Below are 15,199 nucleotides of genomic sequence, written 5' to 3' on the forward strand. Positions count from 1 at the left end.
TCCCAGGTTCTATGTGGCCAATGAACGAAGTGGGGAGGAGGGGATAGAGGGGGGAGAGGAGAAAGCTGCAGGGAAAATACCCAAAGCAGCCTTTACTATTTAGCACTCCTGTGGTTATTGCTCTGCCATGATTCTGTTTTTGTCTCCTCTCAATCCCTCTTTATATTAAAGTTCTAGACCCCCCAAAAAATTGCATTTGATAATCGCAAAATATAAACTGACCAAGGGTGAGGCTTTCCTTTTATTCTAAGAGATATTCTAATTACAACATGCTCAGAAACAGCTTATGTTATTCTAGCCGTATAAAACCTATTGATCTGAACTATACTGTGCTGTGCACAAATTTAGAGAAGTCTTGCTATGTCTGCCCTGAGTCACCAGAAAAAAATAAGCTAAGCCGTAAACATCATTTCATGGATGAGCAGAGTTAATATGGAGGTGATTTTCATGCGCTTTTTTTTTTCTATCACAGTCATACTCCCACCCACCCTTTTTAAGTTGGATCCTAGTTTTACCTATGTGTTTTAATTAGAGAAGAGAATGATTGCATTATTAAGTTACTAACTTTAAATCTAGAGTGTAACTTCAGTTTCCCAAGTGTAATCCTACAGGTAGCATGGGCTTCTTGGTGAAGAACTTTACTGGAACATGAAAATGCAGCTGCCGAATGTTCTGAGCTGCCATTCTTTCCCTTTGGTTGTCCACAGGGAATCCCTGAACAATGGGCACGATTACTCCAAACCTCCAACATAACAAAGCTGGAACAGAAGAAGAACCCCCAAGCTGTTCTAGATGTTCTCAAATTCTATGATTCCAAAGAAACAGTCAACAACCAGAAATACATGAGCTTTACATCGGGAGGTAAGAATAAATCTAAGATATCAAAAAGTAAAGGAGAAGGAATTCCCTGGTGGTCCAGAGGTTAGGACTCCGTGCTTTCATTGACACGGGCCTGGGTTCGATCCCTGGTTGGAGAATTAAGATTCTGCAAACTGTGCAGCACATCCAAAACAAACAAACAAAAAACAAGTCATTTCAGTCTCAGAACTTCAGGATTAGAACAGAATGCCTGGAGGGCATTTGAAGACAGATCAAGCTCCTTTTCCAAATGACTTCAACATAAGTCAGCCAGAGGATAAGTTGGAAGTTGAAGTTGATGTTAGAAGATTTATGGTACTTGGGTGATTTTAGAGCTCAAACAAAGAAATTGTCCAGTGAAGTAGTAGTTGTCAGTTTGAATCAGCAATCACAATTGTTGTTTTGTCTCTTCACTGGCGTGAAGAAAGTCAAGTCACTTAGGATCAGGCCTTGTGATGTGTTCATGAAATAAGAGGTGTCTGGATCAAACCCTGGTCTCTTGAAATTTATTATTTTATCCCTTTGATCATTGAATTGCACCGTGATGGCACAGCGCAAATTTTATGGTTGCTGGATTATTTTGATCAGACCTCAAAATCAGACTTACAAAAAAGACATATGTCTTGGTGTTTATAAGAGATCAAAATGACTGTGTTCCTCCTGCCTTATCTCAACTTCATTTGCTAGCATGTGACCTGGCCTTTGACATGCTGATGTCCAAATTTGCACTATAAACAACTGGAAAATATACCAAAGAATAATTTTGCATTTTGAAAAGGATAATCTGGGTTGAATCTCTAAAGCAATTTATTATTTTACATCTAAAGGAAGAAGAGAAGACTGTCATTACAGCTCCAGCTATAAAGAGCCCCTCCCTTTGGCATTGGTTTTAATACATAGGGCAGCTTTGCAGAATTTGTTCTTTATTCCATGTTGCCACTGCTTTTTAACCATTTTATTTTTATGTGTCGAATTTTCTCAGCTTACAAAGATGAGATCCTGAAATCTAGCTTAGAACTCAACAGTATCTGAGTTATTGCTGTATTCTGAAACTCACCATGTGTTTTCTTGATGCTCTCATGTTGTGACTAATAGTGTAGGAAGGGGAGGGAAGGAACAGAAGGGGAAAAGAAGGCAGGGTGGAAGGAAGGAAGGAAGGGAAAAGAAGGAAGGAGGGCGAGAGGGAAGGAGGAAGCTGAGGAAAAATTCTGAATATAGATGAGTAGAGTCATACCAGTCAGCAGTAGGTAATCTCAGCATTGCTCAGTATAGGTGCAATTCACTGGAGGCCTTCATTAAAACCTATAAAATGGGATGGCGAGAATATGGTGATGATGCAAGGGTATGAACTATTTTAAGAAAAACATCATTTGTCATGATATCTATTTAATACTGAATTGAAAATTTTCCTTCTGGTCAAACACATGCGGTTTTTTAGAGCATAGTCTTTCAATGAGGCAGTCTTTATAAAACAAAGCTAATATCTTTATCTTCACTTTTCAGATAAAAGTGCACACGGATACATAGCAGCCCATCCTTCGGTAAGTGAAAAATTGAAAATGATCTTGTATGTTTGGTATTTCTGGTGGTCCAACAGAATATAATTGTGCAGGCCCAGTTTTTAGATACACATAGAGTCTTTTAAAAAAATAGTTTAAGAGGTATAATTTAGAATGATAAAATTCACCCTTTTTACAGTGTACAGTTTGATGATGAGTTTTAGTAAATGTATATACCTGTACCACCATCACCATAATCCAATTTTAGAACATTTTCATCACCCCAATAAAGTCTCCCAAGTCTGCCTGGAGTTAACCCCATCCACCCCACCCTAGCCCTAGGGCATCACTAATCTGATTTTATGGATTTATCATTTTGGACATTTCACATAAATGAAATAATATAGTATATGACCTTTGGGGATTGACTTTTCTCACTCAGCATATGACCCAATTAAGTAAGTCTTATCACTGTCTCCATTTTACAGATGAGATTCAGAGAGGTGAAATAACTTGTCTAAGGCCATACCACTACATCTTTTGGTGTCACCTGTTCCAACAAACTGAGATGAAGTGGGGAGGGGATAACTAAAAGTCCCATAGATAGTTTTATCAGAGAAGTGACTGGAAAATAAGGAACTTACCTCAAGGGCCTTGAAAGTGCTATAGTATCTGAAAGAATACTCATACAGAGAAAATCATCTTAGACAAGGCTTCTCTTTGTATGAGTTTCATTTTGATAACCTGATAGAAATAATTTCCTGCCCTGTTTGCTTCCTTAAGAGTGAAATATTTTAATTAACATTAGCGAAAGTTTCCTAACTGCTTATTCAGAGTCATAGATAATCAAGCTAATTCTTCCTTTTATAGAGGATAAATGCTAACCTGCTTGATGTCACCCTGGGCAGTCAGTGTGACAGCAGTAAATCATTACTGGTGAAAATTAAAGACTCTCAAATAATATGGCAGTTCCTCAAAAATTTAGAAGAGAATTACCACATGATCCAGCAGTTCCACTTCTTGATGTATACCCAGAAGAACTGAAAGCAGAGTCTTGAGTAGGTATTTATACACCCATATTTGTAGCAGCAATGTTCATAGTAACCAGAATGTGGAAGCAATCCAAGTGTCCATCAACAGATGAATGAATAAACAAAAGTGGTATATCCTTACAGTGGATTATTAGTCAACCTTAAAAAGGAAGGAAATTCTTACATATGCTACAACATGGATGAACCTCTAGGACATTATGCTAAGTGAAACTATCCAGTCACAGAAAGAAAAATACCATGATTCTGTTTATATATAAGGTACCTAAAGTAGTCAGTATCATAGATACAGAAAGTGGTTGCTGGGTGAGGTAGAAATGGGGTGTTGTTTAATGGGTACAGAGTTTCAGTGATGAAAAGAATTCGGGGGATGGATAGCAGTGATGGATGCACAGCAATGTGAATATACGTAACTCTCCTGCACTGTACACTTAAAAATGGTAAATTTTATGTTATGTCTATTTTACCACAACTAAAGAGAAAACTTAAAAGACTAAAGACTCTGGACATAAGTTGTTAGTCTTTTCCTCCACTTACAAGTGGAGGCCACTTGGGGAAAGTGGCTTGATTTCTGTGACCCTCTCTTTCCTCAGTCTTAGCTGGGAATACTAACAATACTTGCTTCCTAAAACATGTGTGACTATTGAATATGATAATGCATATAATATACTTAGTACATTTCCTAGCACCTACTATGTGTTCACTAAATGTAAGCTACTACTGCTGCTGCTTTTAGATGGCAACAAGGACGAAAACTCATTTTCTCCACACATGAGACTTGCATGAGGCCCTGGTACTGGTGCCTTGCTCAGAATTCTCAGAACAGAGCAGAAGGTAGCTCTCCTGTTCTCACTGCTCATTGCCCTCCTGCTGCTGCTTTGCTGTGACAGCTTCCTGGACTCCATTGAAAACAGCACATGAAGGAAGATGATAACAAAGTGGGAAAGACAGAAATGCCAACCTTCCATCATCAACACATACCTTACCTCCCTTGATTTAATTACTGTCATTATTGTGCACTATTAGATAGGTATGTTGACAAATAGTTGTTATCTCTTTAAGGAGGTCAGTTATTTTGAACACCAACTTCCTAGGATGGTCCATGTGTTGGTTTTTATTGTAAACAGCTTTTATCTTCTAAGATACATTGGCCTTTTTTTAGCTTGCTTCTATTGGTTTTACTTGTAGAATTAAAACTAAATCTACATAATGTTAAAAATATTCCATCAGATCAGGAAAGAAACTGATGAACTCACTGTTTGAAGATAAGAACAACTGGAATTTACTTTTTAAAACATGTATCTATCAAGTGCCTCCTTATCAAAACTAGGAAATTTAGAGCTCAGTCCAGTAAGGGAAGAAAAGTATAAACATAAAGAAGCACAGTGCCATATGAATCATGTTACACACCATAAAATATGTTCATTTTCTATGAGAATTCAAAGAAAGGAGCTTCCTTTTATCTGGGGAGGGATAAAGGGAGCGGCCCTTTTCAAGGGCCTAGTACAAAATACGCACTTGGTACATATTTTGAATGTTGAATTAGAAAAATGCTTCATAGAAAATGTGGAATTTGAACTCGATCCTAAAGTTCAGATGCGATTTGGATCTGTGAAGATACAGAAGGGTATTCTTGGCAAAGGGAAAGCATGATAAAGGGCACGGTAGTGAAGAGAGCAAGCGGACAAAGGGGTATGAATTTGAATGAAGACTGAGATGCAAGAAAAGGAATCATAGGAGTTCAGCTTTGAAAGTTAGGTTGGAGCCAAATCATAGAAGCCCTTAAATAGTATTCTAAGGAATCTGGTCTAAGTAAGTGTACAGGGGGAAAAGCCCTTGAAGTTTTGTGGAACAAGAGAGTTAAGTTATTAAAGCTTATGAAGGGTGATTTGATCACACATGTTCAGAAGGAATTAAGGACAGAAGGTAAGACTGGATGAAGGGAAACCGACTGGGGAGATATTGCAAGTATCCAAGGCCAGAGGTGATGTGGGTCTACGTGAGACAGTGGCAGTGGGAATGGAGATTAGATTTAAATTCCGGAGATATCTAGGTTACTGATTAGATGTTGGAGGAAAGGTTTTGGTCAAAGATAATTGCAGGTTTTGAATGATATGCGGGTAGCCAAAAAGATGAGGACATTATCTTTCAGGAGGTGCATATTTCTGTAAGAAGATGCCGAGTTTCCCATGAGGCAACTTGAGTTCAAAGGGCTGGCCGAATTTCCAGATGGAGATAATTGATTAAACTACTTGGCTAAGGGTGGGTTTCTATTGATCAAATGAACTAAATTTGGAACCTTAAGGTCAAGTTGGATCACTTTTTTGGGACTCAGTAACTTAGGACTGTGGAATTGCACTTTATGTACTTCTTGTGGTTTTAGGAGGAGATTGTACTTCACACTGCTTGTGCTTTTGTTGCATTAGAAACACTCCCAGTAGACCTAGCTATCCCATAGGATGTGACTTCATGGGATTGACAACACCTTCTAGACATAGCCTGCATTGTTTACAAGTTTCAGCATCTTCTAGTAGCCTGGATGGGAATCAAAATAGAAACAATGTTGTAGTCACTAAATGTGTTAAACTAATAGCTATATAATTAATATGGAGTTAATGATGCCTCCCATAGTCGTAGGAATCTGATTTGCTTCTCATCCATCACAAATCCGTTGGTATTAGTGTTATTAAATACTAAATACTGTTCAGGGACCTACTCTTCAATTTGAGGCTATTTTGACATTTGTGTATATTTATTGTACTATCGGGGCTTCCCAGGTGGCGCTAGTGGTAAAGAACCTGCCCGCCAGTGCAGGAGACACAAGAGATGTGGGCTTGATCCCTGAGTCAGGAAGATCCCCTGAAGGAGGGCATGGCAACCCACTCAAGTACTCTTGCCTGGAGAACCCCATGGATAGAGGAGCCTGGAGGGCTACAGTCCATAGGGTCCCAGAGAGTCAGACACAATGGAAGTGACAGCACACACACACACATTTATGCCATATCCAGATGTATACTCTTATCTTTAGGCACAAAATAGCCCTTTTCTTGTTGATAAACTGTCAGCAGTCAACACAATGACAACTGACCTGGTACAAATTCAAGACTTTATTAGCAATTTGATTTTTACAATATATTCATCGATTTAAAAAACATTAAAACTCGAAAATGTTACATGAATAGTTCACTGTTTTTGAGCTCAAGAGAAAATGAAAGGAATTTTTAAAATCTCATGGTGCTCAAATCCTGACCTCAATTTATCTCTGAGTGTGGGCAGGTCCTGGCCACCAAACTGCAGACAGTTCTGCTAACGTGTAAAAGATAAAATTCCCTCCTATCCCTACATGCTTAAATATCTTATCTCCCTTTTCTCATTTCTGAAGAAAAACCATGAAGAGTTAATACCTGGTCTTTGTTTTTATCCTAAGAGTACAAAAACAGCATCAGAGCCTCCTTTGGCTCCTCCTGTGTCTGAAGAAGAAGATGAAGAAGAGGAAGAAGAAGAAGATGACAATGAGCCCCCACCAGTCATTGCACCAAGACCAGAGCATACAAAATCAGTAAGTCCGAAGTGACTGTTTCCAAATGATTCAACAGATGTCCTTTGAAATAATCCTAGAGTTTGAAACTAGTTGATGACCCAGTATCTATTGAGCATCTGTGTTCCCAGAACTAGAATGAGTGAGTGAAAGTCGCTCAGTCGTGTCCAACTCTTTGTGACCCCATGGACTATACAGTCCATGGAATTCTCCAGGCCAGAATACTGGAGTGGGTAGCCTTTGCCTTCTCCAGGGCATCTTCCCAACCCAGGAATCGAATCCAGGTTTCTTGCAATGATAGCTCAGTTGGTAAAGAATCTGCCTGTGATGCAGGAGACCCTGATTCGATTCTTGGGTCAGGAAGATCCCCTGGAGAAGGGATAGGCTACCCACTCTGTTATTCTTGAACTTCCCTTGTGGCTCAGCTGGTGAAGAACTAGACTATAAGATACAAATTTGGTTGGGGCTACTATTTAGAGATACAGATTAGCACATGAAAGCAAAAGAATAATACCAAACAATATATAAATAAGTGCTAAATTTTAAAACCATGGCAGAAGTTAAGCTAGAGAATGAAATCCATGGGAATCATGTAGGAAGTATTGCATCAGCAGAGGAACCAAGACCACAATTAGCACAGCATGTTTGGGGGCCTCAAAAGACTAACTCCTATGAGCTTTCAAGGGCAGTATACTTGAAGCATTGTAAATTTTTTTTTTTATAGAAATCAGTTGTCTTTAAAAGCTTATTAAAGGCTGAGGAGCAGGGTGGAGGGAGGGATGAATAGGTGGAGCACAGAAGAATTTTAGGGCAGAGAAAATATTCTATATGCTACCATAATGATGGATGCATGTCATTACATTGTTGTTTAGTCACTCAGTCTTGTCCGACTCTTTTGCAACCCCATGGATTTTCCAGGCAAGAATACTGGAGTGGGTTGCCATTTCCTTCTCCAGGGGATCCTTCTGACCCAGGGATTGAACCTGCGTCTCTTGCATTGGCAGGTGAATTCTTTCCACTGAGCCACCAGGGAAGCCCACATGTTTATACACTCATCCAAACCCATAGAATCTGCAACATTAAGAGTGAGCCATATGGTTGTTGGATTGAAAGTGATGAAAAATAGGATACTTGAATATCATAATTCTATTGATCCAGTCTGTGTGTGGCCAAAAATATAATAGCCTAATGCTACCTTTATTATAGTTTGCTCTTCTAGTTCCTCCTGCTTGACTTCTGTAGGTAAATACAGTTCGGTAAATACCTCTACAGAAATTGATAGTCCTGGAGGCTGCCATCTCATATACAAGATGATAGGAGACAGAGAAGGCATTTCTGGAAAGAAAGAATCAAGGCAGAAGGTCAAACATAAATTTTGAGAATTAGAAGAGAGATAGCCAGTATACTCAGACCCTAAAACTTTAGGAAGATGATGTAATTATCTAGGGTTATACAACTATTTAGTTACAGAATTTTCACTAGTATCTGTATCACCCACACTCGGTGATTTTAGATTCAAGGGACACTGACTTTATTGTTGTTGTTCAGGGGCTAAGTCATGTCTGACTGTTTGCAACTGCATGGACTGCAGCACGGCAGGCTTCCCTGTACTTCACTATCCCCCAGAGTTTGCTCAAATTCACGTCCATTGAGTCAGTAATTGAATATATTAATGATCTACAAAAATTGATGCTTCTAGAGTCATAATTGTAAAGGATACATTTAATAATTATGAAAGTACATGATAATAAATCATTGTGTGTGTGTTTTTGAAGAAGAGTGAACCACATGTAAGCTGCGGACTTTCACTGATTCTGATGTGTCAATATTGGTTCATCAATTGTCTTTAACTTGTAACAAAACTTTTTGTCTTTAAGATCTACACTCGTTCTGTGGTTGAATCGATTGCTTCACCAGCAGCACCAAATAAAGAGGTCACACCACCTTCTGCTGAGAACGCCAATTCCAGTACTTTGTATAGAAACACAGATCGGCAAAGGAAAAAATCCAAAATGACAGATGAGGAGATCCTAGAGAAGCTAAGTGAGTTTTTTTCTGCCATCATCTGTTTCTTCATGGGAGCATTTCTCATAAACCACTTTGAGTGGGAATTAAACCTTCAAAAATTTGAACCTGCTTGCAGGCTCCCTGACATCATGAGATAAAAAGTTTGAGATGCACTGTGTATTTTAAATCTCCACCCCCCCTTACTCCTAATTACACAGAAACCAAATATTTTCACTTGAAAAAAATCAGTTTCGAGGAAAACTTCACTAAATGAATTAAGTAGTAAGTTTTATTTTAAGATTATACCTCCCCCCAAAGAGATGAAACAGTCTGATGAAAAATATCCTATGATCATACCCCAGGGGCGCCCACCTGATTAATCATGATAGATAATTCAACCTCAGAATCCAACACAGTCAATCAAAATGGGCAGCCACAATAAAATAGCCCTTCCTCTTAATTTAGGAGCATTGCTATATGGACAGGAAGTCAGGGCCAGCAGATGCTTTCAGCCTCCTTCTTGCAGTGTTATTAGTGTATCCATGCTTGTGCATACACAGTTGCTCCATTTTATAAAACACTCCTTTTCTAGTTACCTTTCTGGGTCAGAGAGACTTAAAAAAAATTCTCTGTTGAAAAGGATCAAAGTTCTGTGAAGCATACTCATTAAACTCATACTCCAAAAGCATCTAACAAATTGCAAGTTTTCTACACTTTATGCCCTCAATCTAACTCCTACTCATCTTTCAAACCTCAGCTCAAAAGATGCCTCCTCAGGAAAGCTGTCCTTGTCTCTCTCAGTATGAGTTGAGGGATCTTTTTACTGCCTCTATCATGCAATGGTTTGATAGCATCACCGACTCAATGGACATGAGTTTGAGCAGACTCCAGGAATTGGTGAATGACAGGGAAGCCTGGCATGCTGCAGTCCATGGGGTCTCAAAGAATCAGACACAATTTAGTGACTGAACTTTGAACCACTGTAGCAAATAATCCCACTGTACTTGTCTGTCTTCTTCACTAGACCAGGAGCTCTTTAAAGATGAGGTTGTGTCTTCTTTTCCCACATGTCCAGCTCTAATAAAGTGCCTGGTACATAAAAGGACTTAATGGATACTTTTTGATTGAATGGGTGAAAAAATGAACAAACAAGTGCCTCTTCACCGGGTTCCTACTTGTCTGTTCTCTGCCAGAGTCTTTTGGAGGAAACAATCAAAAAACAATTTCCTGATATTAAGAAGCTTACAATTTTATTTGTAAGATAAGGTTTAATAGTGTGCCACAATTAGAGAAGAGGACACCTTCTTGGTCATGCAACAGTCCATCTAAAAGAACTCAGAAAAGGAAGAGAACGGTGTAGGCTATAGGCCACAGGAAGACTCTGCAGAGGTGGTCGTGGGGCCATTTTGCCCTCCAGGGGACATTTGGCAGTATCTGGAGACATGTGTTTTCTCGTAGCACAGGGAATGCCACTTGCATCTAGTGGATAGAGAGGCTAAGGATGCTTCTAAACACTGTAATGCAAAGGATAGGCCTCCTTCCTTTCTCCTCTGCAGCAAAGAATTATTCAGCCCCAAATGTCAACAGTGCTGATGTTGAAACAATCTGAGACAGAGGTATTTGGGAAGGCTAAGTTTCGGGTTACAGTAGTCAGTAAGCGCTCAGAACTGGAACTGAGGGTTTAGCCAGTTGACTTTACTGTACATGATTAAACATGCCTCTTTAGTGCTGATACCAACTATTTCCTGAATAAAAGCAGAAATAATTCCCATTTACTAAGTGCCTTCTCTGCTGGCCACTTTACATACATTATCGAGTTTAATGTTCACCGTAATTCCTTGTGGTAGATTTTCCTAGCCTCATTTTACAGATCAGTGAAAGTAAGCCTCAAAAAGCTAAAGTTACCAGATCACCAAACTAATGTGTGATGTAGCCAGAGTTGGAATTCAAATCTCTTTGCCTTTGAAGCTTGTATTATTTCCATTATTCAGTTTGCTTCTGCATATGCTGGCTGTCTCTGTGTAAAAGGGATGAATAAAGGAAAGAATTGCCTGGATAATTTCAGTTCAAGTATTCTTGGAATACTTAATGCCTTAGTTTTCTTTATTTTGCACATCCTATTATATCAGATTTTAAAAATATGACAGCTTTGCTTTAGTAAAAATTATTATTTGATACCTATTACAAATCTCAATAGATTTATTATAATGTAGGCACAGCCCATGTCAAAGTGGACTCCATTATAAGCAGGGAAAGTGGGAAGGGTGGCCTCACCTTCAGTCTCAGGAATCTGATTACTGTGAGGTGGGTAGCCCAGACCACAAAGCTGTCAGGCTGTTCTTCCATGCAGATAGCAATTGTGAGGGCCAGCCCTTGGGACCATTCATTAATGGCTGAAATGAACAGATCATCTTTCAGTTTTACACAGATGGATAGCCTGGGTCTGGCTTGTTCATTGTGGTCTGGTCTGAATCTGATGGAAAATAAAGAAACCCCTACATTTTACTGAATTTTTTCAAAAGGTGCTGACTGTCAGCAAAATTGTGCAATCCTAGAAATTGGTTTCGGGCTTCCCTCCTCTGGGCCCCACACCTCCTCTCGCCGCCCCCTACCCCAGCCGAAATTTCCCACTGAAAATTCTTTCTCTTAATATACCCTCAAATAGAGCCAATATGAGTTTAGAGAGTTCTTTTGTTTTTTGTTTGATTGTTTGCAGAAATCAGAATGTTCATTATGCCAAAGAGAAAATCTTTTCATGGTTGGACAACTTAGTTTATTTGATACGTAGGACAATACATTGATTGACTTTTCTGTCACTGAAACTGCATCATGAGCTCCATTTTTAAATACTAGTATTTAGTGATTTCTTAAATCCTTGTCCTTTAAAGTGAATGGTTTTTTTCTCATTTGGGAAATTGCTCTGGTTGGAAGTTTTTCTGGTATTGCTATCATTTTTTCCTTTTGATTTTGACTGGCTGATTTTCGTCACTTTGTGCCTATTGTGTCACAATGTTTTTTTAATCCTATCTTTAGTATAAATTATGAATACAAATTATAATGGCTCTGATGAAAGAGGTCACTGTAAAAGCTTGTTTTGTAATTCAGAATTGTAAACAAGGTTTCCTGTTCACTTGCTTTGCATCAGTAGATGGCAGCACACACTCTCCTGTGACTGGTAATGGACGTGGGGGAGCCATTTTATTTGAAGAGCAGTTAAATTCAGAAGCAGGAACGCATCAAAATGGTTGTCTTTTGGTAATTCTTATGGGACTTCCCTGATGGCTCAGCTGGTAAAGAACCCGCCTGACAATGCAGGAGACCTAAGAGATGTGGGTTCAATCCCTGAGATCCCCTGGAGAAGGAAATGACAATCCACTCCAGTATTCTTGACTGGGAAATCCCATGGACAGGAGAGCCTGGTGGGCTGCAGTCCTTGGGGTCGCAAAAGAGTCAGACACGATTGAGCATGTGCACACATATACACACAGTCCTTATGAAAGGATTCATTCCCACTTTTTGTTATTGTTGTTTTTATCCTGCATACCACAGAAGTAAAAGTTGAATCATTTACTACCATAAAACATTGTTAACTAATGCCTGCCAATTGGATTTGGTCATAATTCAGAAAGTGGCTTGGGCTGAAGCTTACTTAATTTTGTTCAGTCTACAGAAAACAGTGTGCTCAGCAACTTATAGTATAACTTTCTTAGAAGACTTTATTAATAAAACTATGGTTTGAAGTGACTTTAAAATCATCATTTCACTAAAAAAAATTAAGCTCCAGATCCTTACTAACCATTAATAGCTAGCTTGAATAAGAGTAGTTCACAGTGTTATAGAAATCTGGGAGGCAATTTGAAAAATGAAATAGCAACTCAGGAATCATTAAATTGGTGATAGATATAACTCAAGTAAAATACATCTCTGTCTTACAATATGGGGCATTTACAAAATGAAATTCCTAATTTTATTTGTTTTTAATTCAACAGATATTTATTGAGTAACCAATGTATTCCACACACAGCTTTATATGAAGAAGCACTGGGGATACAGAGATGCATAAGACATGGCTCCTGTCCTTAAGACACGATCTATAAGGGGATGTCAAATACATAGATGTAGATAGAAGGATGGTGGCTTAAGTACAAAGAAGGAGAGCAAGAACAAAAGCAAGAAAAAAGCAAAAGTGTCAGAAAGAGAGAGAGAGAAGGTGCAATAGTAGTACAGAGAAGTTATTAACTTTATTCCAAAAAATCAAGGAAGACTTCCTAGAAGAGGCTTAACTGAAGCTGAGTTGAAGGATGCATAAGAACTTGCCAGGAAGAAAACTTAGAAGGACATTCTAGGCAGAGACTAGCACACAAAGGAGGTATAAAGGCATATGCTTGGGAATGTTAACTCATTCAATACCACCTGAATATAGAATTGGTGGTAGATGTTGGTACTAGAATTTTAAGAGAAGAAGCCAAATCACGTAGCAGGATCTGATCATGAGCTGCAAGTTGTTCATCTTGGTGAGAGCAAAAGGTTCTAGTGGGGGAGATGAGATGGAGAATGACACAGGAACCAGATATGAAGGACCTTGGATTCCATGCCACCTGTAGGTGCTGGGGAAGCCTCCAGGAACCCTGAACCGGAGAATCACATGATCAGGTCTGTACTTGGAGCATACTGATAGAGGTGTGGAGCCTAGACTCAAGTCGGTGAAGGCTGAAAATTTTTGAGTCCAGTTAGGAGGCTGTTGGAATAGTTCAAACAAAATGAGGGCCCACCTAGAACAGTAGTAATGAGGAGATGATAGATTCAAAGGTATCTAGGAGATAAACAGAGATAGGCCCAGGACTCAGTAGAAAATTCGATGTGGGGATGAAGGTAAGGGATGAGTCAAGGTGATTACCAGATCTCTGACTTGGGCTCCTGATAAGTGGGATGGTAGTACCATTGACTGAGATTGGGAATACAAAAGGAAAAACCTTACAATAACTCACATATGGTAAGTCTTCTTTAACCTAACTGGAACATGAACTTGCTTGTCTTACAAAAAACAAACAACAAAAACCTAACCACCATGGATGAACAACCCATGAGTGAAACATTTATTATTTTTTCAAGTATACTATGTACTGGTAATTCTGAATTAAATTGTTCACTAGCCCAGAAAGTAGATCATGTCTAAATTAGCACAAAATGTTATCTGTAGCACACAGTTTAGCTCTGGAATACATATTTTCTTGTTCACATTCATTTGGTTAACAGATTCAGTGGAAGCCATTGTTCTGGGCACTGAAGTTACCAGAATGAAAAGACAACGTTCTGGCCCTCAGAAAGAAGCATGTATGGGACTTCCCAGGTGGTGCTAGTGGTAAAGAACCTGCCTGCCAATGCAGGAGATGTAAGAGAAGCGGGTTCAATCCCTGGGTAGGGAAGATCCCCTAGAGGAGGGCTTGGCAACCCACTCCAGTATTCTTGCCTGGAGAATCCCAGGGACAGAGGAGGGGCCTGGCGGGCTACAGTCCATGGGGTCACACAGAGTTGTACACAACTGAAATGACTTAGCACGCACACAAGTCTCATTAGAAGGATCAGAGAAGAATTCACAAGGGATGACTTGATATTATACTTACATAATAAATAGGAATTCATGGAATTGATAGGAAAGGGAAAGGGGGAGCATGTCCAAAGACCAGAGCCTTGGATAGTGATGGTGTTGCTAGGATATAAACTAGGAAGGTTGGAGAGGAGAGGAATAATATAAGGTTAGGCTTGATTGGGTAGGAGCTAGATGCTGCTCGATGATAAAGGGCCTTCTATGCCAGACAAAAAAATTGAACTTGATCCTGTAGTAAGGAGGAACTTTTGAGGATTTATGGATAATGGAGTGAAATCACTCTGAAGTAGGCTGACCTTACATCTCAGTTTACCCAAGACAGTCTTGGTTTATGAATTGTATGGTTACCCTATTCCAGAGGCATTGTGGAAAAGGAATTAGAGAAGGCAGAGTTTAGAGTTAGGTAATGACTAGGACAAATGTTTGGACAATAGATATTGAGGGCCTAAACAATGTCAGTGGCCATGGGCATGAAGAGGAGAAAATGGATAAGAGTGACAATTAGCAGATAGACTCCATAATTAGATCATGTGTATAAATCTTGTTTTACTGATTCCACACTTCTTTGAATAGGGGCCATGTTAGTAAGATATAACTTAAAGGTAATGATACTGATGTTTAAGATAATTTAAAAGTACTG

At 39.2% G+C, this 15,199-nt stretch overlaps 1 protein-coding gene across 10 annotated transcripts in view; it reads left to right on the top strand.

Annotated features, from left to right (window-relative positions):
- PAK3 (p21 (RAC1) activated kinase 3) overlaps positions 1–15,199 on the top strand; it is a 127,894-nt gene that overhangs the window by 56,943 nt on the left and 55,752 nt on the right. For all 10 annotated transcript variants that reach the window (XM_043457841.1, XM_043457831.1, XM_043457838.1 and 7 more), the window contains 4 exons: positions 708–861; positions 2,362–2,399; positions 6,834–6,965; positions 8,822–8,987. In XM_043457841.1, the coding sequence (XP_043313776.1) occupies positions 708–861; positions 2,362–2,399; positions 6,834–6,965; positions 8,822–8,987 (490 nt within the window). The remainder of the gene's footprint in view (positions 1–707; positions 862–2,361; positions 2,400–6,833; positions 6,966–8,821; positions 8,988–15,199) is intronic.

Source organism: Cervus canadensis, chromosome X, assembly GCF_019320065.1.
Source record: "Cervus canadensis isolate Bull #8, Minnesota chromosome X, ASM1932006v1, whole genome shotgun sequence".
In the NCBI taxonomy this organism is placed as follows: Eukaryota; Metazoa; Chordata; class Mammalia; order Artiodactyla; family Cervidae; genus Cervus; species Cervus canadensis.